This window comes from Stegodyphus dumicola, chromosome 1 (assembly GCF_044657685.1).
Source record: "Stegodyphus dumicola isolate Sdum_Otavi_A_Nest chromosome 1, ASM4465768v1".
Lineage (NCBI taxonomy): Eukaryota > Metazoa > Arthropoda > Arachnida > Araneae > Eresidae > Stegodyphus > Stegodyphus dumicola.
This window is the reverse complement of record NC_140768.1, coordinates 151,146,087-151,170,541: the sequence shown is the minus strand read 5'-3', so window position 1 is coordinate 151,170,541 and position 24,455 is coordinate 151,146,087. Positions and strand designations below refer to the sequence as shown.

The following is a 24,455-nucleotide window of genomic DNA, read 5'->3' as shown; positions in this document are numbered from 1 at the left end:
GATGACCACATTTACAAATATCTCTCTCAGGGTGGGACTCTTTCTATTCAAAGTATCAACATTAAAATTATACTTATAATATTTTAAAATGTTATCTGTGATCCTATGTGTATGCTTAAAACGTTGCACAAAATTTAATTTGCTATCAATAATAATTCCTACATATTTTATATTTTCACCAAATCTGATAAGATTACCCTTAAATTTCTATTGTGTAGGGGTCTAGTCTTTCTCCCAGCCCGAAGGAAAAAACATCCACAAGCTTCTTCATTCTTAAAATATATTTTCTCACTGTCACTCCATTTTTTCAAATCATTTTCTACTTTTTTAAAAACTCTCTATTTTTTCAAGAGAGTCTCCCTCCACCATGGCAAATATATCATCGGCACAACAGATAATTTCGCAATTCGAAATATTGACTTACTGCAGTAAATGATTAACAATGAGACTCCAGAACAGAGGAGTGCTACAAGAGCCTTGGGGGCATCCTTTGTAAATGTCAAAAACCAGGTTCACATTATCAGATGGACCCTTAAAAACCATCTTTCGCCTTTTAATGTAATCTTTTATAATTTCATACATATTCTTAGTAATTTCAATATTCTTCAAGTGTCACATGAAGGAGCGCCACCTTACATTGTCGAAGGCACCCTTGGCGTCAAATAAAACCAGAGCTTACCACATATATACATTTTTAGTAATTTCCTCACTGTAATGTTAATAAATAATCATTTGTCTAAGACTACCAAGAAACCATTATCAGACTGACAATCCTTGAAAACACTGTAAAAATAAAAACTATAAACCTGTTAATCTATATTTACAATTTAAATTATTTACATTATAGCAAAATAGTTGAGGGCTACCTGTCTAAGGAGACAATGTCTTCTTAGAAAACATTTGATGGAAAGTGGCTCATATTCATATAACAAATGGGGAAAGCTAAGAGAACAATCAGGCAGCCAGTCTGTTTGTCATGCTTTGAATCCAAATTGAACAACCTATACTTTATGGTATATAAATTAAGTAAAATTTGAAACTTTGCATTATTAACCTTACCTTTCTTCCCCATCATAATTTAAAATTAACAATATAGCTCTAATGCGATACACATAATATCTGCATTAAAAGCTCTGCTTATCTGGTTTTAGTGACCATATGCAGCATTATTTATATAGTTGCCTTCTAAAATCTAATTTTTGGTTCATGAACAGATATATAATCACATGGTTTAACCCTCTCAGTATTATAGACGGAAAATTCTGTATAGAAGGCTGGTTCTCGTATTGATTACACATGAAAATTTCTGCCAGCTTTTAATGTATCCGATTTCGGGCTGGATATTCATTGGAAGAAAAGAAATCAAAGTATAAAGTAAGAAAGTCGTTTTTTAATTATAATAAAAAAAACAGCATTCATTAATGACATTTTAGGAATTTTGAAATTCCAGGGCTAAACCCGTAATGCTCGGAGGGTTTTTAAAATAATTCAGAATCTTTATTTTCAGAAAAAAGGCTCTATTTTTCTTAAACATCTGAACCTGGGATCGCTCCCCCCCTTTTTTTTTTCCTATCAGATATATTAAAATAATATTCACTTTTCAAAAGTCTATTTCTACTTCTGAAAAGTCTTTCTCTAAGTCTACGTTCAAAAGTCTATCTCTAAGCCTCAATTTCTTCATAATTTCATTACCAGGTATGAGATTCTGAAACCATTAATAATTTATTCTTGTTAAGCACATAAAGCTAAAAAATCAAAAGATTAATATAAAAGCCCATATCTCATTCATGTACCATACAAGTGCTTAATTTGTATCATCAGCACCATATTTTTTTTTTTTTTTTTTTTTTTTTTTTCCTCACAAAATTTAGCATATTTATTTGTGTTCTCGTTCACTAATTCACAGTATTTCTCCAACATAACAATTTAAAATAATTTTAAGCAGATATCCAGAAAAACAAGACAAGGACCACATGAAAGTAGTGGTATATTTCCTGACACAGAATTTAAAAAGTCATATGCACTAAACATATGGTATATATATCCCCTCTTGAGTGCAGTATAAAACATCTGAAACAGCTAAAATAACATGAAGACGACAATTTATTAATGATATGATAAAATCTGAAAAAATATAGCTAAAACAAACCAATAAAATTTGAATACATATAAATATTTAAAATCATTTCAGATTAAACAATAAAATAATGCTATTCTTCAAATATTTACAAAACAAATAAAAATTCACAACTTTCTCAATTAAGTAGTCAAGATTTACATCAGGACCATTAAAATGACTTCACACAAAGACTACTAAAATAATGACACTCAACCAAAATATGTCGCACTGACAATGCAGCATTATAATTAGAACATGCAGGTCCACTCTTAGCTTTTAACAAGTAATTGTTCATTACTCAAGAAAGACCAATTCTTTGGTGAATTAACAGGACCTCCTCCTTCCGATTTTTATTTGTCTCAAAATACGCCCCCCCCCCAATTTTTTATTTGCATGTCCCAGATTCATTACCACTTGCTCAGAACTTTACCTTTAATATCACTCAAAGGAAAAAGGTAAATAGAAACTGTGGACTTTACTGTAATGTCTGTCAACTCATTCCCTTTTATTTCAACATTTCCAGGAACCCTACAGTAAAGAATTTGGAAACCATAACTTCTCAAGTATAGATGTAATCACAAAACTTCTCTAACTACAGGATTCTGGGTATCAGAAGAGCTTCCTAAAGCTTTTAGTCTACTAAAAGAATCAATATATCATATTTTCTGGCATAGCTAGATATAAATTTAAGAGTAAATCTGCAGGGCCTGATGGTAAACAGGATCTACTTTTAATAAAACAGAAGATTATGCAGATACATATGGAACATAACATAGTCCAATTAAGAGTGGATGAGCGCCGTATAAAGATAAAGCAACTGTCCACACTCGACACCCCATAAATTGTTCACCAAGACGTTGAGATTAAGAGTTTTGAAATATTTCTTTCTCAATTTTAAGACACATGGAGGATAGTCAGCTTTTGTTCAAAAATCACTCCTTCACTTCAGATGGTATCAATGTCTTTTCAAGGCTCAGGATGGAGATTTTGCTTTCAGCGAAAGTGCATACAAACAGTCTTCTGTTTCAAAAACAACAAATCCATGTCTGGATCATATTAAAAGTGATCATCTCTCCATCTACCTTATATTTGACACTTTGACAACTAATCTGCACATCATCAACATACAATGAACCCAAAACAGGAGTTTACTTTTTAAGCTGAATAAAGTAACACTTAAAACGTAACCTTGAGGCATAACCTTTTCTTGTTCCAAATTATCTGACAAAGCAATGTCAAACCTTACTTGAAAAGCTCTAGTCTTAAAAAATTTATGAATAAAAACTGGTAGGTTGCCATGCAAGCCATTGGTCTGATGATCCTGTAAAATGTAGTATCTCCATGTCTTATTGCAAACCTTTTAAACCAAGAAAACAGACACCATGTGGTTTCTTTTGATAAAGGCATTATGGATGGAAGCTTCCATGAGCAACATATTATCAATGGTTGATCTACATTTACAGAAACCACTCTGATATGGAGAGATTATTTTGTTCTTTTCTAGGTAATAGACTGAGAGATTACCACTTTTTCAAACACTTACAAATACAACTAGTTAGCATGATGGGCCAATAAGAGGGATTCTTTGGATCTTTGGTTGACTTAACTAAGGGAATCACAATAACTTTTTTCTTAAGTTAAGAAAAATATGCTTCTTCCATACTCTACTGTAAAGAGAGAGAAGAGCAGCCAAAGACTTACAGGAAAGATGCTTCAGCATTTCATAACTCACACCATCTGAACCCAAATAGACCTATTTTGTCAGCAACAAAGCTCTCTTTACCTCAAGCATAATCAAATCACTGTTACTCAGAACTACTGTTATTCGCTCAGAGTATAGCCTGGCAAAAAGAAATGCTGGTGGGTAATTGCTTCTGAAAGAAATGTCAGCAAATGTCTCACCAATGGTGTTCAAAATTTCTTCTGTGGTGCTTGCTAATCACCCAGTCATCTTTTTTCATAAAGAAACCTAAACAGTTTTTGTACATTAAGCACGCTTTTTTAACATTTTCTAAACTCTTCATTTATATTCTAAACTTTTCATTCTTCTAACATTTTCTAAAACTTCTTTTAACTTAATAATTTACTTGGTGTGGTATGTGGTATTCCATGACATTCATGAATCCCTCTGGCTCTGGCATCTTACTTTTCTTGCATTTGCTTTGGCTTTTTTGAAGGTTATAAGGTGTAAGTGGGTTATGACAAAAGGCTTCCCAAACTTTTCTTTGTTCTTTCAGCTTTTCTTGGTATTCATGGTTCCACTATGGTATGGAATATTTTGGCTTTGTAGATGTTAGAGAGTATAGAGAGGGCAGCTGTCTAAATAAAAATATCAAAAATGGTTTTCACTGCATTATCAATATGCACATCTTTTCCCATTTCTTCTGCGAGCTCCGCAAAAGATGAGTAGAATTCCCAATCTGAATTATCATATAGGAAACAAGGGGATCTTAACGTGGGATTCATACCTTCTCTTGCGAGACAAACAAAAATGGGAAAATGATAGCTATTATGAAGATCATTCCCAACCCTAAATGTATAAAAAGGCAAAAGAGATCTTCAGTCATTTGTTCAATTTGTCTGCATCAAGAATTTGTTTTCTTACAACCCAAAGTGGACTATGTCCGTTAAAATCCCCTGTGATGATATAGGGTTCAGGCAGCTGCTCAATATGGTTATCTAAATATTGTTGATTGATGTGATGCTTCAAAGGCAAGTAAAAGGAACAAACAGAAACTAAAATGTGTATTAATGTGAAACTAAACTTCAAACAGAAACTAAAATGGGAAACTAAAATTTGTAAGGCGACATTTTCAGGGTTCGTACACATTTCCTTACATGAAAATTAAGGACTTTTAAGAAGCATCAAAGAAAAAATTAAGGACCTATCAACAAACAAAAAAACGAATAGAATAAAGCCATACAACCGACTTCATGCTTGTATATGAGTTGTATGAATATATCCATACAACCGACTTCATGCTTGTAATTTCACTTTAAGAAACTAACAGAAGTTTGTATTATGCACTATTATTAAATTCAATTTAATACTTACCATAAAACAATTTTGAAAATTAAACTAACTCCCTACAAGTTATGAAGTAGATAACATTAAATTAGGAACATAATTTCCTGAAAAACATGTATAAGTGTATTTTACACTAATAACAGTCACTATTTTAGAGATTTAATGATTATTATTTAACTTATTTGATATTTATTTAAACACAGTCAACTATTATTATAATCACAATGTAAGAATATTTTGCAGATTAAAATAACTGATTTGTAAACATACAATTTATTTCCTTGGTTTTTTGAAAGATTCTAGAATAATAAACTGTACAATAAAAGATACAAAACATTTGTACTTTTTTTAAATCTGAAATCTTTTCAGCTATTTTAACATCTAATTTATTTATGTCTATTTCTTTAACTATTCTTCTAAGTTCAGTTGCTTTGATAAACAAATCAATGTTCCTGCTGGTCTCAGCTTCATCTGCTAAAGCATCTACTTTTTCATTAATATCTTTAATGTCCCTTTGAAGAAATTTTTTCTTCTGCTTCATATAATCAATTTCTTCCTCAATGATATTTCTTTTCCTCTTTGAATTTGCAGATTTAGTTATAAAGATTTTTGTTCTTCTAAATACTGCATATATTTAGACCTTGCAGAAGCTGCTGCTGATCTCATTTCTTTATTAATTTCGATATTAAGAACACCTCCAGAAAATTTTATGTAATCAAATATTGTGCGTTAAAAAATGTATGATGAGTCACTTAAAATTTCAATTTTAATTGGTTTATTTACAGAGAAGCCCCTTTCCACAGAGGCCTATCCATGTGACAAGATAAGAATCATTTTCACTATTTTCCATACTTTTGAATAGTGAAAATCATGAAAATAAGAAGTGAGAAATGTGTCAAGAGAAAGATTTTGAGGATCAAAAGTAGAAAACTCATGTAAATTTGTCTTAACTACTTTGTCTAGAAACTCTCCAAACTGCAGCAGAATTTCATCACAAACAACTTGTAAAACACGTTTATTCCGCATTAATACCGTTAGAACTATTTTCATTTTGTTCTGGGCTTTTTCTGGACTTTTAACCATCAATCGCGGGGCTATACATGATGCATTTCGAATAAGAGAATAATTTATTGGACATTAAGTGTTGTACCATTGTTAAGACACATTGTTAACCTTCTTGTTTCAATACAAAACTTGCAGCTTGTGAAATGTCCTTCTTGCGGCATTTATCATTCATTAACTGCTCAGCAATGAATCCCAAATAAACTTTACTTTTATCATTATAACAATTTGGATCATTAAAATTAAATTTATAAAGATTTTCTGCTTTAGTTATTTTTGAATATTCTAGTTTCAAAATTTTAAAGTGCTGAAGGCAATCATTTACAAGTTTTAAGATATCTTCAGCAAAAAAGGGAATAAGTGGTTAATCACTTTGATAATATTCAAGGAAAGGCAATAATATTTTCGATAGAGAGAGAAAAAAATTTAATTTTATAAGAAATGTTTTATCTTTAGTTGCCTCCAAAATATTTGAGAAGGATTTCGATGAATTTTTTTTAAACTTCCCCATTTCAACTTTTTAATGTACAGTAGCAAGTCATCCCATCCCATATTTCAATGGCTCTTTCAACTGCTGGGACATTTTGCAACCATCGGTAAAAGCAGAACTTCACAGGTAGCTTTTTTAAGCCAGATATACTTAAAAAATCTTCACGTCTTGCAGGAGAATCTTTAAAAATCCAATATAAGAAGGATAAGAATGCTGGAATGTCCCAGCCAGTGGATGACATCCCATGCTTGAAAGCATTGTTAAGAATGTGTAAACCGCATGTCCCTAATGTCAAGCATTGAATGTTATATTCCTTTGTCAAGTCCTGTTGCAGTAAATCATAAAATTTCAGGTTTACTGCAGGACCATCTATGGATATTTGTAAGAGTTATGACAAGTCTAGTTTTTCAACACATTCATAATATTTGGATAAAATAATTTCACTTGTTGCATGCCCTATAAATGCAGAAGTAAGGTACTGAGTTCTGACCTTATTTTCGTGATGCCAGTACCTCACATGAATATCTAGTTGCTTCTTTTGATTTGTCAGATTAAGAGTCTCATCAAATAGTAATGTAAAAAACTCAGCATTTTTACAATGCTTTAGTAATAAAGTTTTAAAATAAGGGCCAAGGCCAAAATAACAGATATAAGCACATTTCTTTTCACCACATGAAAACTGTTTTGCAATGGAATTATCCGGGAAAATTTTAGTGAATTACGGCCCAATATCATCGCACGATTTAAAAGAATAGTGGCTTTTGATGCACTTAAAAGCCCACAATATTTCTGCATCTGTAACTTCAGATTTGAAAAGACACTTATTGATGTTGAATTAGCAGTTACATCTTTTCCTAAAGTAGATGGTTCTTCTAACTTGACAAAATTCATGATACTGTTAGAAAAAACTCTGCAGTTGAGAAGGGAAAGATGTTTTGCACCTAAAAGGGGCATTACATGCAAGGCATTAGTAAAATTAAGTATCGCATATATATGTATATAATGTATGTATGTATGTAATATCTGAAATGATCTAAAATCCGGACCTCAAAGCCACCACCAACCAATTTTTTAGGGCTTTTTTTGGAGGGAAGGGGTATGCTTTACGCATGCGCATTAGATTTTTTTCCTCATCATAAAAAAACATGCCGGAAATCCCGATTCTTAATCTCAGTTTGGCGCTAAATAAAATATCTCATTATTGAAGAAATAATTATTTTAGCGCAAATTTGTGTGATTAGTAACTTGACTCCATAGCTGCATATCTGCTTGGCATAATCTCAAACTGAAACATTTGTTAATTTTACACCAACTAATATTTTATATCCTTGATGCCGAAATCGCGAATCATTATTTATTGTATTTTGCTTTCATCACCGCATGTTTATCAACGGATGACAACTTGAGTGATGACTCATGCAGCATCGCCAAATAACAGAGTATTACCCGATTACAGATTTAAGTTTAATGCGCTAAAATATTGACAAGGGGAGATTTAACAGAAATTTCTTTCCTTATGCTAAAAATAGATTTTGTTAATGATACTCATAGGACAAACGATTATATTTAGTGCTATTAGAGTTAAGAATAACTGATTTGTTATTCGGAGAATTTAGGGAAGTTAAACAGAAGTTTTTCATTGCGATGACAATGCCCCAATCATCAATCAATTAACAGAGGGCAAAATCTGTAGTATGGTTCTAAATCCAGAAAATACAGCTACCGATAGTGAAGAAAGTAACAGAGAGGTCACTGAACGAGAAAAAATTTTGATTGATAAGTTATTTGGAATTCTCGACACAGCAATTACAGGACTTGAACAATGGAACTTAATAACTGAACAAGAAATTATATGTCTATAGTATTAGTCTAAAGTATTAGCACAGAAAACAAATCAAACAACTCACATTGAAAGAAATGTTTAATAAAGTAAACATATAAATATTAAGCTCTTTTCTTTTGTAAATTTTGATACCCTTTAAATCATAAATGCTTCATTATTTCATAAATCCACATTTCATATTTTCAATTTTATAATTTCTACGTGCCATCTTAGTAGATTTAAAATGATCTAATACCCGGAAAAATCTCAAATCTGGGATCGCTGAAGTCCCGACGAGTCCAGACCTCGGACTTTGTACTGTATGTATATATATATATATATATATTTCGTATTATATATATATATATTATATGGAATGTATATTTTCAGTTAAACTTCTACCCAATAACTTTAGTAATTCATGAAAGTTAATTTTGCATCTAGTTAATTCAGGAAAATTAATTTTAATTAGTTGTTTTCAGCTTTAAAAATATTAAAAAATTTTTAATTAGTTAGTTGTTTTCAACTAATAATTGTATCGCCATTAGCAAAAATAATGCATTACTATTAACAGCATAGGATTAAACCAAATACTTAATTGTCTATTGAAGCTTCAAAACGTATTTCCGAACTTCACTTTTTCTCGGCTAGCGTTACCGAATTTGCCCTTGGCGACCTAAAATCGAAATGGAGCCAACAGATTTCCCGCGAAATCGATAACAGACCATCTGCAGAAATAAACTCATAATCCCGATATCCCATACATATAGTATGTGCAAAAGAGAATAAACTCCGTAGAAGGTGATAAAAATTAATTTATGGCTTAATTGAAACAAACACAGAAATTAAGCTAAGCAAAACCGTGTAAAAACAAATTGAAATGATAAAACGAAACTTAATTTTCATGTGAATTTTCAGCGCTGACTATCCCATTCTAAAAATTGCAATTTGTTTCAGACAAAGACCACATTTAGCTTTATAAGGATTGTCATCCATCAATATCCAGTCTTTGTAGTCAGCTTGATGAGGCCACAGTTTATTGAAAATGCACTTTCCAGGCATCTCGTTCCTATTGGCGTCGTAAGGGTTGTGGCCTTCCAGGTTGGGACTGCTCTAATTTTGGCAAATATTTTCAGAATCCCCTCCCTTTTTTTTTCTCGAGCACCTTCGTCATCACTTTCGCCTCTTAAAGAACTTCTCGTCACAATCTGCTAAATTTATGGATAACACCTGTTTCGAAAGATTGGGTGAATAGCCAATCAGACACCGATACTTTCGTTCGGGTAGCTAATTTTTTTTTTTTTTTTTTTTTTTTTTTTTATCGTTTTTAATGCAAATCCGCCAACAGATTGGTTAAGAGCCATGTAATTTTAATTCCATATTCATGAGAAATCGCAATTCACACTGAGAATGGCAATCATTAGAAATGATAAGAAATGTCAAATGAGCAAAATTAAGGACCGTTTATTCATTATTTCCAAAATTAAGGACTTTTAAGGACCAAAAATCATTTTTGAAAAAATTAAGGACTTTTAAGGACCGTACGAACCCTGCATTTTTTATAAATCACCTGTTGAATTATTAATAATGAAAATCAAGTCCCCTCCCCATTTGCATTTGCATTTGTTTTTATCTTTTTTTGATTGACGAAGGATTTTCAGTAGAGCTAGGTAAATTTAAATTTTCCTTTTGAGAAGAAAAGCTATATTTGGAGTCCATTTATCAAAGTCCAACAAGGAAATACACATTCCTACACCAAATGAAACATATATATGCCCTACAGTTGGCTTTCCTGAAGGCTTATCCTCAAAATACTAGAAAAAAAAAAAAAAAAAAAGGATATAACAGCATTTCAGTTTGAGCCCCAAACTCCAAAAAGGAATGCTCCAAGGGTGGGGAAAATGGAAAAAGAATAGCTAAGGACAGTTGAAAAAGAAAGGAGAAAAGATACTACCAGGAAATGTGATCCCCCCCCCAAATCTTACCAAGACAGTGATCCCTTGAAGGGCTACGGTATCTTGAGATTGCCACACACTTACTCATAAAGAGTGAGCTCCTGACGGGCACATAATGATGAAAAAGTTCTAAACTTCATATTTTCATTGTTAACAGTCATGCTGTTTTCATAATTCAAAGATTCTCCATCATATTGATACTGTAAATTCCAAATTTTCTTATATTTCAAAAATAATTTTTCAGAAGGAAAGCTAAGCTTACATTCATTCTGATTATCAGTCAACTCTTTACTTTTTGTTTTAATCACTTTAGTCATATTGGTCTGTCTTATCAAATAATACAGTATTTATTTTTTCTCGAGTCAAATTCTCACCATGCCATTTAAATACTTCCCAACTGTATAACAAAACAGCAGCAAGACTTTTACACTGAAAAGAGGTAAAATAGTCATTTAGGTGAAGTTTACAAATTGGAAGCTCTCTAACTCAACAAAAGTCAGAAAATGGACCACTTAGGCACTCAAGCAGCTTGACATAACTGACAACTCATTCAGAAACTCCCTAAACCAATTGGCCATGTATTAACACAATAAGTGATCGAGTTGTACATTTAGGCATCTTCCTGGTGTTTGCTCGTATAAGCATCTTAACACTTTCCGTTATGAAAGACTCAATGCTTATGTTAAAGTTCATTCATAAGAAGAAATCATATGCAGAGATCTAGAGCTAAAACTCAGACTGCGAAACTATATAATTAAATTTTTTCAAAAAGTTTGAATTTTTAAAAAATCTGTTTGGCTTGAGCAAAAAAATTTTCAAAAAGTTTAAATTTTTTTTAAAAAAATCTGTCTTGAATGAAGAAATTTAAAAAATGAATTAAATGAATCTTAATCACAGCAAGATTTTCAAGTGCTTAATAAAAATGTTAATGTGAGCACTGATATATATAACTTTTTTATTTTACCACATGTAATATAATTTGTTAACATCCCAAGTAATCTTTCATAATTAGAGTTGGATGTCCATTCACTTTCTATTTAAACTTCATAATAGCATAACAAGAAATTTTACTATGATGATTTTTGTAAAATTTAAACAAAAACTAGATTTTGCGAAAAATCTTAGAATGAAAATATAACTTACGGTCTGCAGGCTCGAATGACTGCTTTCAGATGATTTTCTAAATTACTGGAGAGGAAAAAATAGGAAATATTTCAATCAGAAGCTCACATATTATGAATTATATTAAAAAATATTAAAACATGCAAGTTAAAACTTACTTACCAAGGAATTAAAAGCATTCCAAGTGATTCATAAGGAGAAAAGAATGTTCTCTCATATAATTCATATAATGGACGCCATGGCAGTACAAGATCATCACGGGAGATCAATTCTACTTTCCTACAGAATATGTATAATTAGTATATCTTTTCCTTTATTATATTTTATCAAAATACACATATATAGCTGCCAACCTTAAAATATGAAAAAACATGCAATTTTTTGCATGAAAACTGGAAGGAAAAAGTGAAAGTATGAAATGTGGGAGCTTTTTCATGCTGTTACAACCAGGGCTGTGGAGTCGGTAGGAAAAATGACAGACTCCGACTCCTGTAATTTTAGTCACTCCGACTCCCTTATATACATATATATATGTAAACCTATACACATGGGTTACAGCTTATTGTTTTAATATAATAGAAGTAATAGATGCTACAGGAAAAAAATTGATGGCATAGCAGATTATTTATATTAATTAGCATTTATTATGAAATGGAAAAACTGGCATTAGTTATTTCTAAGAAACAGTATAGCTTCGACAAGATTTTCTTTGTTGGATGGCCATAGATCCGATTTGATAAACTTCAGAGCTGAGAAGAGTCTTTCCACACTAACTTGAGTAGGAGGAAGAGCTGTTACTGTTACGGCTACTTCTTTTAACTTTTAAGGATAGATTTTTAGAAGTTCTAAAAGAAGTGTCTTGCAAGTGCAATCATATTTCTCTATTTTTTCAAAGGCTGTGTAGAAATCTTGTTTGTATTTTTTCATTTTTATACCTAAAGGCACTTTTTTTTTTATTTTTTTTTATTTTTTTTTATTTTCATTCGCTTTGCCTTATCAATATTATCCAAAAATATTTCTCAAAATCTAATTCAACAATGGAAAAGGATGATGGAGACTCAACTGCAATGTCTACAGTTTGACTGTCCTGATTCGAATTCTGAGAATAACTTTATTCTTAATGAAAGTTCATAAATGACTTTCTTTGCCTTTTAATTTGTTCGCCATCCAAGAAAATTCTGTGTTTCGGATCTCCATATATTGAATCCAGCAAGATATCATTGTCTAGAAAACTAGTTTCTCTTTTTCCTCATTGAAGAAATGATTCCATCTGCAATAAACCCTCCTTTTCAGAAAAAACAAACATCCCATTCCCGCCTCCTGTCAATTCTTCAGATTGCAGCTTTTTTGTCGCTATATACAGTATAGAAAGAAAAGTTTCCAATTTTGCAAGATCAAGTCTTTCTCTTAGTGAAACATTAGGGTTATCTACATCTCCTAAAAAATTCTTAATTCTAAAAACCATCAAATATGTACATATCATAAAATATGTACTTCCTTACCGCATTATTTGATTAATAATTGCTCCTTTTCCTGCTCGCTTCCTAAGAATGGCATCAAATTTGGAGTTCTTGCTGCTATTGCTGCTTACTTAAATTTATCAGCGAGATTTGTAACTAAATGAAACAGTTTAATCACTAAGGGCAAATATCACATTCATCCTCCTCCCTTATATTTATTTATTAATAGGTCAATAAAATAAAAATATCTATTTATTAATGTATACGGTTCATAGATAAAAATAATAACTCAGCTTGTCAATTTTTTCAATTCATTTTAATTTCATTTCAAATTCATACTGTCCAATGAAAACTGAAAAAAAATTCATACTGTTCAAACTAGTCAGAGTTGACCTATTTTTAGTGACTCCAGCTCTGACTCCTTTTACCCCAAAATCTGCCCGACTCCAATTCCGACTCCACAGCCCTGGTTACGAAACCATTACAAAAGAATTCCAAAAGTACTGAAATTCATTTTTAAATGCATAATTCGGGTTATTGAACTATTAATAGTACGATTCTGATTGTTAAGTATATTAACATAAATCAGATATTCTAAATTTTATGCTCTCTGAAAAATTTCAATTTTTAATATTCTTATACTTTTATGCCAAGAAAATCCTGAATAGGGAAGGAAAGCCTTTACTTATCAAAGCACTTTTAAAATAATGACAATAAAATTAATAATTAATGTAACTATACTATTGTGGATAAACTTTACAATGTATCACAAATTAATAGGGAAAATTATTCTGAAATTCACTAGTGGTGCGGGAATGCAATTTGAACAGTTTCAGGTTTCATTAATTCTGGGAAAACATTTTACTTCATAGCTTTCTTTAGTAAAAGCTAAAAAATTAAAAACTGGAAGATTTGATGAACTACCAGGAGATGTGTTGAAAAACCAGGAAGAGTTAGCAAGCTATGCCTATACCACAAGAACATTAAATACCTTCAATGATACATATTTGCAGTTTAACAACAACTAGAAATATAATTAAGTTAAGGTTTGTAACAATCAAAACCATAAACAGGATTTTAGTTGAATGCCGAATAGTCAAGCCGAAAGCCTAACTAATCGGCATTCAACTAATTGAAAAATCAAGGAACCAGAATAATTTTGAATTTTATAAAACATTCTCCCTCAAAAATTAAGTTAATGCGAGATTTGTAATGCCATTACAGAAATTTTTACACTATTAGTATGCATACATTGATGCAAAACATTGTGATTTAGCATCAATAATGGATACACGACATCATGATACAATCATACGAACTTTGCCTTGGGTTTATGTAAACCTGATTAATTTTCAATATTGCCAGTGTAGGTTTTTTAAAAAAGTATACAAGTTCTGTTTTCTCCCTCGTATTTTGAAAAAATAATTAATCTTTGAGAACCTGCCTTCTATGAAACATCATGCAGTGAAGTAATTTTAAAGTTACAGAATCCAAGCATGAAACAAAAAGAACAATGTGTGATTTGATTTGGAAATGGATAAACAGTGATGACGTAGTGTAAAAAATTATGAAAAGCAATTTTAGTTTTTCTATGCTATGTCTTTAATTTGTATCTATTTATTATCCTAACTAAATATAACAAACAATCTGTTCCTTTAAACTTCTGGTAGAATGACAGATACAAATTTGGCGACATCTCCCCAAAATTCTATGTCTTGAATGCCTGACCTAATAACACTTGATAAGCATTCCTTGCCTCTGATGAAGGTAATCTTTACTTGCAGTTGTAACAGAAACTTTTGATGCAAAATCAGTTTCCTCTCACCTGTCCTCAAAAATGATGAAAGGCACTTTCTCGGTCACAATCCCATTGTACCTAAACAACATATTTTTGACATGGAAGTGTTAACAGGGTTCATACACATTTCTGCAGATGGAAATTAAGTACTTTTAATGACCTCTAAAGAGAATCACTGAAACAAATTAAGGACCTATCAAGCAAACAGAAACTGAATGAACTACAGCAATTATCTACATTTGAACTTCAGTTTTGTAATATCACTTTTGTTATTTTAAGAATAAAATAAATCTGAAAAAGATGCATTATTATTAACCATAATCTAATATTTAACTTAATTGTAATACAACTTCAATAATAAAATAAAATTTTTTCAAGTACACTACTGGCCATTAAAATTGATATTCCATGAAGGAAAGTAAATACACTGCTGACAACCGTAAATGCAACACCCTGAAGGAAGCATGCAAATAACATGAAATTTATAACATGCATGAGCGGCGGCGAGATTTGCAAATGATTAGAATTTCAGCTCAGACGCATGTTACGTGCGCCTGTGGTTCGACTTCAAAGCACTGTTTAAGTCTTGGAGTTTTTGACGATTTCAAGTTCGGCAATTGTGGTTTTTCTTGTGGTTTTTTTCAAAAAAAAAAAAAAAAGATCAACTATGCCTCGTAGTAAACAGCAATCATTGTTTGATCAAGTATCCCAGTTCGACAGAGGAAGGATAGTGGCCTACCAAGAGTGTGGATTATTTTTCAGGGAAATCGGTAGTCGTGTTGGACGAAACCAAACAACTGTAATGCAGGTATGTGACCGTTGGATGCAGGAGGGTACAACGGACCGGCGTGTTTGATCGCATCCACCTCAGTGCACCACTTCATGTGATGACAGGAACATTGTGCGCATGGCAGTGACGGATCGCTCAGTCACATCACGAACTAAAGCACAGCACATTCAGTCTCTAACGCATCATCCAGTGTCTGCACATACCGTTCGATGCCGTTTACAGCAGAGTGGTCTGTCCACAAGACGTCCATTGCTTCATCTACGCTTGACGCAGAACCACAGACATCTCCGTGCACAGACATCCACAGACATCCACAGACTCAACCAATGGTGCGATGAAAGAAGGATGTGGAAGGCAGAATGGAATGAAATTGTCTTTACTAATGAGTCACGCTTTCCTCTGCAACACCACAATGGTCGAATTCGAGTCTGGAGACACCATGGAGAGAGGATGCTGAACAGCTGCGTTATGCACTCCCACACTGGTCCTGCACCGGGTATTATGGTATGGGACGGTATTGGATATCACTTTCGCACTCATCTAATATGCATTGCCGGTAACTTTAAACAACCAGTGCTACATCTCCGAGGTGTTGCAGCCAGTTGTCCTTCACGGCTTGCCCACAGCCATATTTCAACAGGATAATGTGTGACCACATGTGACACGCATTGTCCAAGGGTTCTTCGTCAATCGCCAGATTTAATTGCTTCCCTGGCTGTCTCGCTCTCCAGATCTTTTGCCAATAGAAAACATGTGGTCCATGGTTGCTGAACGATTGACCCAGATTACATCCTAAGCTGCCACAGCAGATCAACTTTGGCAGCGTGTGGAAGCTGCTTTGTCGGCTGTACCCCAAGAACACATACAAAGTCTCTCTGAATCAAAGCCGAGGCACGTGAGAGTGGTGCTGCTCAGTCGTTCTCGGAACTTCACGTAATCTCGAGACTCTCCACGCTACAACTCAAGATGCACAAAAGTAAAGCTCTTGACTCAGCACAGTCTAAGACAAAACTCGAAGATGTACTATCTCGCGATACACTAAAAGACTCTCTCGATGCACTCGACGACCAACTTGGCGCTAGACTTCAAGACACTCGTTCAATGAATGACTATCAGCTCGCTAGATGAGGCACACACTCAATACTAAGTAACTCTCCGTGTGCCAGCACGGTTTCTATCAGCTCGCTAGATGAGGCACACACTCAATAATAAGTAACTCTCCGTGTACCAGCACGGTTTCTATAGCTTTTGGCTGGTGTTCAAGAACATTCTGGACTAAACCGGTAAGAATTCGTTAAAGAAGGTTCTCCATCCGTCCATCGCATATCGCCAATTTTGTCGCCAATTGGGCAATTTCTTGCCAAATGTGGCAACCCTGCCTTTCCTTGCCACTTTATGATAACCCTAAAACTGCTTTGCAGGGAAGCTAATTTTAACGCCCGGATATTTCGTAACGATATTTATTAAATGTAAATAGTATGGCATGAAAACAAAATGATTAAATTTGTAAGTAGTTTGGGGGTTTAAGAGGATGTGAAATTACAGTCAAAAGTCGTTAATCCGGACTCGTCGGGACTTCAGCGATTTCGGATTATCGCTTTTTCTGGATTATAGATAATCAGTTTAAATCTGGTAAGATGGCATGCAGAAATTATAAAATTAATATGAAACCGTAATTTATGAAATAAAGAACAATTATGATCTAAAGGGTATCAAAATTTACAAAAAAAAAAAAAGCCTAATATTTAGTTTACTTTATTAAACATTTCTTTCAATGTAAGTTGTTTAAGTTGCTTCGTTTTTTATGTGATAATACGTTCTCTTTAATTCTATTAAACAGACATAATTTCTTGTTCATTTACAAAGTTCCGCTGTTCAAGTCCTATAATTGCTGTGTCGAGAATACCAACTAATTTGTCAATCGAAATTTTTTCGTTTTCAATAACCTCTGTCACTTTTTTCGCTATCGGAAGCGAATTATAATGACGAGGAATTTGATGTAAATCATATCAAAGACGGAGTACATCGAGATGAAATACTACATTTAGTAAGGAATTATAAGCCAAATAAAATAAAAACATCTGCCCTGAAGATAAGGATAGTGCTGACTGATCAACTTGATGACAGCGCGGCTCGGCGTTAAAGATAAACAAAGTTTAGATAAACAAAGGATATGCCTTCATCCATTTTTTGCAGCAATTCCACTTTTTGCTTAATGGACTTCGAAACATACTTTCGCTTTGTAGATCCTTTACATATTAGTAAATATATATCAGAAATTCTATTTGACCTAATCGAAATTTCAAGCTTACTTTTATAAAATTGCTCTGTCTGCAAAAAATAATAAGCCGAATCCAATTCGAAGATTAAGGAAAAACGCAATCTGCAACATTAACTGAATTTGATTATTTTAACTTAGTTTATACCATCCGTTATACATTAAACGTGCATTCGTAAACATATTTTGCGCACGTGCACACGCATATTCGCAGCCGTAAATGTCTTATGCGCTGACACATGCACAGAAATTTTGTAGCTTTGAGGTCCGGATTATAGATCATTCTGGATTATGGGTGTCCGAATTAACGACTTTTGAGTGTAGTAGAAACAGCTGCCACCTCTGGCACATAAAACGGCCATTACATGGTTAGGCATGGAGTCGAATGGAGTTTGGATCACAGAAATGGGCAATTCATTCCATGCTGCTTCTATGCCCCACTTCATCAACCACATTAGCTGGAGACTCTGAGTCTCCCAGCAACCCATGACCAGATGTTTTCAATGGTTGACAGATCTGGAGACCATGCAGGCAAGAGCAGCAATTGAATACCCTGTGTATCAAGGAAGGTCAGAACACGACACACAACATGTGATCTTGCATTATCTCATTGAAGATGGCATTTGCCAGGGCTCGAATATAGGGCACAACCGCTGCATGTAAAATGTCAGAAATGTACCGATCTGCATTCAAATTAGCGTTGATCCAAACTAGATATGTGCATGTCGTGTACCCATTGGCTGCCCAAACCAACACACCAGGTGCAGGGCCTCCTAGGCAAAGATCGAATGCAAAGAGGCAATGTGCAGTCCAATCAGAGCCTCCAGACATGTATACGGACAGCCATCAGAATACTACACGCAGAACCGGGATTCGTCTGAAAACACGATATTGTGCCACTCATGTATTCAACTTTGTCACTGAGCACACCAGAGTCGCCGTCTCTCATTGTGTTGCATTGTCAAAGGAAGCCGAAGAAATGGTCACCTTGCTGACAATCCACGCTGCTACATGCAAATATGCCCATTTCCTGATAAATGGTCAGTGATATGATAGTGTGGTTTTGCAGGGCTGACCTCACACTACGTCTGTCCTCTCAAGCATTAGTCACAGAGGGTATTGAGACCTTGCATGCAGCTCTGTATGACCCTCAGCAATCCATCGATTCCATATTCACATGACAGTGGTTGGATGTCGAGCAGTGCGACAGGCAATATCATGGAACGATAATCCACTCTCAATAGACAACCATTCTGCCTCTATCAAATTCCAACAGTAAGCATTTCTATTAATTATTTGAAACATAACACAATATTCTGAGCAAACTCCAACCTCACAAAGTGCTTTCCGAATGAGAAATTTACTACACAACTTTTCTTTTATGCAGTGCTTCAGATATCATTTCTTTCCCCTGCATCGTCTAAACATGCTGAAATTCTAAACATTTGCATGTCCCAAACTTTACTTCCTTTCATGTGATTTTAACATTCATAAGATCATTCCTTCCTGGTGTTGCAATTTTAATGGGCAGCAGTGTAATTAGCATTAAATTAGAATTTCTTGAAACATTTATATTTTAAGCTTAAAATAGTCCTACATATTTTAAAGAAGGTTTGTGACTTTTTATTTAAATTTTACTAATAGTTAGTTTTATAATGACTCTTTTATGCCTCATTTCTTCATGTATTCACTCAGTCCAGAGTTCTGTGGAAATTTTATGTTAAATGGAATATCTACAATAAAGATTAAGGAAAGGCAATAAGTCATCTTAACATGTAGAAATAATTTCTAAAGGTGACCAGTTAGTTACATATAAATTACGTAATTAATCAATAGGTATCAGTAACATTGATTAATTACATGGTATCAGTAATTTTTTTTTATTCTAAAAAATATCCATTGCAGAACAACTAAGAACATTTTACAGCAGTTATTATATTGCAACAACAAATAAAATATTTATGCACCTTTTTTATTTGAAAATTTTCTAGATATTTTAGCTAATTTACATCAATTTCCTCCTTTTTAGAATTTTTTCTACATCTATTTATTTCAATAAACAAATTGCAATGTCCCACTAGTTTCTGCATCATCTCCTAATTTATAAATGTTTTTATAATATACCTTTGACGAATAATTTTTCTCTCTCTTTATCTGTTATCAGGATCGTGTCCAGAAACGTATGCATGTATGGATGAATGGATGTATTCATGTATGTATATATATATATATATATAAATACACATGTAGCTGTGTGTGTGTATATATATACATACACATATATACATACAGATGTGCATAAACTTCTGAATACGGTCCTGATAACAGAAAAGTACCGAATGTAAAGAAGAAACTGCTAATCTTATTTTTTTAATACTATGATTATTGAAAATAAATATAAAATGCTACTTGGTCAGAGCTGGAGCTAGACCCAGGGTGACAAAATTTTTAAAATTTAGTGAAGCCCAAAGCAATACAACTTAGAGATGGCAAAATTTTTAGAATTTAAGGCAGGCATATAACTCTTTGAAATCCAGACCCTACACTAACTTATACCCTCAAAATACCGAACCGCTCGAAATAGTTTTCCAGTTTCACAGTTATTTCCTCCCCTCCCCCTCCATTAACTCAGAAAATAGGTGTGAAGATTTCCAATGACATCCTTTGTACTTTCTAACAAAGATTCCATTAGCCTTTGACCCTGTTCTTTATAAAACTATTCTTAAGGTCAGACCAACAAGCCTTTCTGGCTTTGTTTATGATCACGACTGAGATTTTGTTTTTTATTTCCGTTATTTTTATGGGAAGGAATAAATTGTTTAAAAATAAATAAAATTCCTTAAATTTTTAAACTGCTCTTTTATTGCTGTTTAAAGCTTAAAAGCACACTGTACCACAAAAGAATCAACAACAAAATGCCACGGTCAATCAAAAGATAAGAAACATCTTAGGACAAGCTGTCTACAGTAAACTGATACAATGCATTTGGGAAAACTGCACCTGCTACTGCATATCTTAGAAGGAGGGAAGAAAACAAGTTTACAATCTCGGCCGTTTTCAGGCAGTTCTGGTTGTTTCAATGTAGGGCCGTGTCGGGCGGATTGGATGTGAAAGAGTTAATGCTTACAAGACAGATGACCGAAATAAAAGAAAAACGCTGCAGAGTCTCAAAAAGACGACTGTGATCTACGGGTGACGCCAACCAACGAGATATATAGAGGGCGCTGACACTCAATCTGAAAGACGTTGAAAGTTTAGTTTCCAGGAAAGAGATCGGCAGAGGTCAGGACAGAGAAGGCTCATGAGAGCCATTAATGAAATGGTATCAACTCTGTATTAACTAATGTACATATTTTTGTTACTAGTAGTGTGTATTTTTGTACAGTTAATAAATGTTTAAAATACCAAGATGGGTGGTTCATTTCCCTATGAGGCACATGAACATGGATGACATTATGACGACTGTGGCCGAAATTTTAGCCAGAGAATTTTTCCCATCCACTTGTATACCATGTGACCTTTGCATCTCCCAACTGTGAGGTTTCTTAAATTCCCTTTCATTTCCCTTTGGTAGTATAATCTTGGCTCGGGGAAGGGGATATTTCAGTTGTCTCAAAGAATATCTATTCTTGATACATGTTCTTTGGTAGCGTTTCATATGTTTCACTTGCTCTCTAAAATTCTATACTTACACTTGGCTGTACTTTATTGTCACTATGTACAGAAGAAAAAATGCTTAAGAAGAAATTGAGAAATTCTTCAAAATCTTGATAATGAAGCTTTTGATGACAGCAATTCCGAATGTGAAACTCGTAATGATCAAGGAAAAGAGGTGTGATCGAAAGAAAAAATAAAAAAATTTGCATATCTCCAACTAAAAAATGTTTAATATGAACCGATCTTGAAATAGACAAAATGTCGATAAGTCGCCAAATTTAGCAGTGCATAATAAAAGATTCCATTAACCCAAAAAGGAATAATAATTACAAAATTGTTTGTAATATTTTATGAAATCTTTATTCGCAAAAAAGAACTTATTTCAAAACGTTTATGTGTTAATTGAACCAGAGGTTTGTGTCTAATACAGTACAAAGTCCGTAATCCGGACTCATCGGGACTTTGGGGATTTTGGATTAGGGGTTTTCCCAGATTATAGATCATCAATTTAAATTTGGTAAGATGGCATGCAGAAATTATACAATTAAAAATATGAAATCGTAATTTATGAAATAAAGAACAATTATGATCTAAAGGTTATCAAAATTTACAAAAACAAGCTCAATATTTATTTGTTTACTTTATTAAACATTTCTTTCAATGTAAGTTGCTCAAGATGCTTCCACAAAAAATTCAAAAAGTTCCTTTTTCTTGTGTCATATATAGTAGACTTTCCAATGCCATACTTCTCGCATAATTTTGAGACGGATAAGCCTTTATATATTTTTTGCAGCAATTCCACTTACATGAGGTTTAGTTTAATGGACACTGAACATGCTTTCACTTTGTAGATCCTTTGGCAGCTCCAGAATTGGAATCTCTTTTTGACATAATCAAAAGTACAAGCTTAATTTTTATAAAATTGTTCTAATAGTCTGCAAAAAATAATAAGCTGAAACAAATTAGAAGATTAAGGTACAGTGCAATCTGCAACATTAACTGAAATGCCTTAGATAATATTAGCCTAGCTTATACCGTCTGTTATACATTAAACGCATTACGGGTATGCGTAAACGCATTTGTTGAAAATATGACCTATTGTTACCCTTTATCTGCATCATCTCTCCTCCTTGAAATAATTCTAATTTTTACATGATGTTTAGTTTTTATTTTAAAGGGATATAGCAATTAATTACTTCTACTTCTTTTTCACTGCCACTGTTTGTATTAAGAACGGACTGTTCCAGCCTAATTAAGATGCAAAAACGAAACTCGAGGTTATGTCATCTGGAAAGCCGAGTCATGCCGACAGCTAATGGGCTGCCATGAGATGACGTCATGTCTACTTCATGTATAAGTATCTTGCTTCGCTCTGGCTTAGTCCTTCTTGCTTCTGTTTCCATTGCTCCTGGTGTGTTGTTCCAGCGCTCATTGGAATACGTTATTGCGATGCGTGTCGTCCAGTGATAAGTTCCGTGGTTCTGCGCCATATTGGCTTTTCCATGGTTCAGCGGCGTTAAATCTCAAGTTGTGGCTCCCGGTGATCAACTACCGTGGGCAGCATCCTGTTCAATGGTTAAGCAGCGTCAAATCTCAAGTTGTGGTTGTTGTGAAATAGATGATCCTCTAGTTTCATAGGATATGCTTGAAACAATTTTTCCAGCCAGATTATCGAGCTAGACATATGTCCTTGTTTTCAAAGTTCTTAAATTGCAAAATTAAGCCAAATGAAAGCATTAGTCTCTTTTCATCCAGATTAAAATGCCTTACTGAACAATTGGCTGATATTAATCAAGCTATAAGAGATGTCTATATATGTTTTCAATTTCTTAGGTTTCTTCCAGAAAAATATGATCAGGTAGTTCAGAACGTTTTGAGGTGGCCAGATGAAAAATTCATATTTAAAAATGTTGAGCTCAAAATTATTGCAGAGGAAACATGTCTTAATTTAAGGGATGTAGATGGGGAAAATTCTAACAAGACTATAGAAAATCAAAGTACTCACTTTGAACCTAAATTTAAGCAGAATAAAGGGTTCAAGTGTTATAAATGTGGCCGTCCAGGTCATATTCAAAAGTACTGTAGAATGACAGGTAATTTTTCCAGATCACCCTCCTCCGCTTCTTCTGTTTCCTCAGCTGTATCTAGTAGTAATAAAGCATCCCCTAAACGCAAGTCTAAACGCATCCCCCTAAACGCAAGGCGGCAGTACTTCATCGTTTATAAGCAGAGACTGTGCGAATAAATTCAACTTTGATTATGAGAAGGTAAACATTGCGATTTCCGGATTAAATGATTCCTTGTTTACAATTCGAAAAAGAGTTTCGGCATGCATTAGCAATAAAGATAAAAGTTACATGAGACATTTAGACTTATTAGTAGTACCAAAAATCACGCAAGATTTGATTCCTTCAAAGAAAATTGATATTAAAATGCAGGATATTTGTAACATAAAATTAGCTGATGAGAATTTTAATGTTCCAGAACGTATAGAGATGCTTTTAGGAGCTGAGGTTTTCTTTGAGATATTAAAATCTGAACAAATTCGATATGAAAACTCGAGTCTTATTTTACAAAACAGCGTGTTCGGGTTTATAGTGTCGGGAAGCGTTACATCAGAAGAACAGAGCCGCGTACATTGTGGGTTAATGAAACCATCTAATGACTTAGAACAAACAATGAGAAAATTTTGGGAAATAGAGAATGTTGAAATAGCCATTCCAAAAAATAAAGAAACAGCAATATGTGAAGAACATTATGTGCAAACATAATCTTCCTTTAGTGGCATTGTAACAATGCCACTAAAGGAAGATCCTATTGCTTAGGAAATTCAAAGGATGTTGCCCTTGAGAGATTAAATTCCCTATGGAAAAG

General features: G+C 33.5%; 1 protein-coding gene across 3 annotated transcripts in view; it reads right to left on the bottom strand.

The window, feature by feature from the left end:
• LOC118195372 (proteasome activator complex subunit 4-like) overlaps positions 1–24,455 on the bottom strand; it is a 243,815-nt gene that overhangs the window by 198,126 nt on the left and 21,234 nt on the right. For all 3 annotated transcript variants that reach the window (XM_085822053.1, XM_085822048.1, XM_085822056.1), the window contains exons 3-4: positions 11,761–11,877; positions 11,620–11,664 (exon numbers count right to left, since the gene is read on the bottom strand). In XM_085822053.1, the coding sequence (XP_085678179.1) occupies positions 11,620–11,664; positions 11,761–11,877 (162 nt within the window). The remainder of the gene's footprint in view (positions 1–11,619; positions 11,665–11,760; positions 11,878–24,455) is intronic.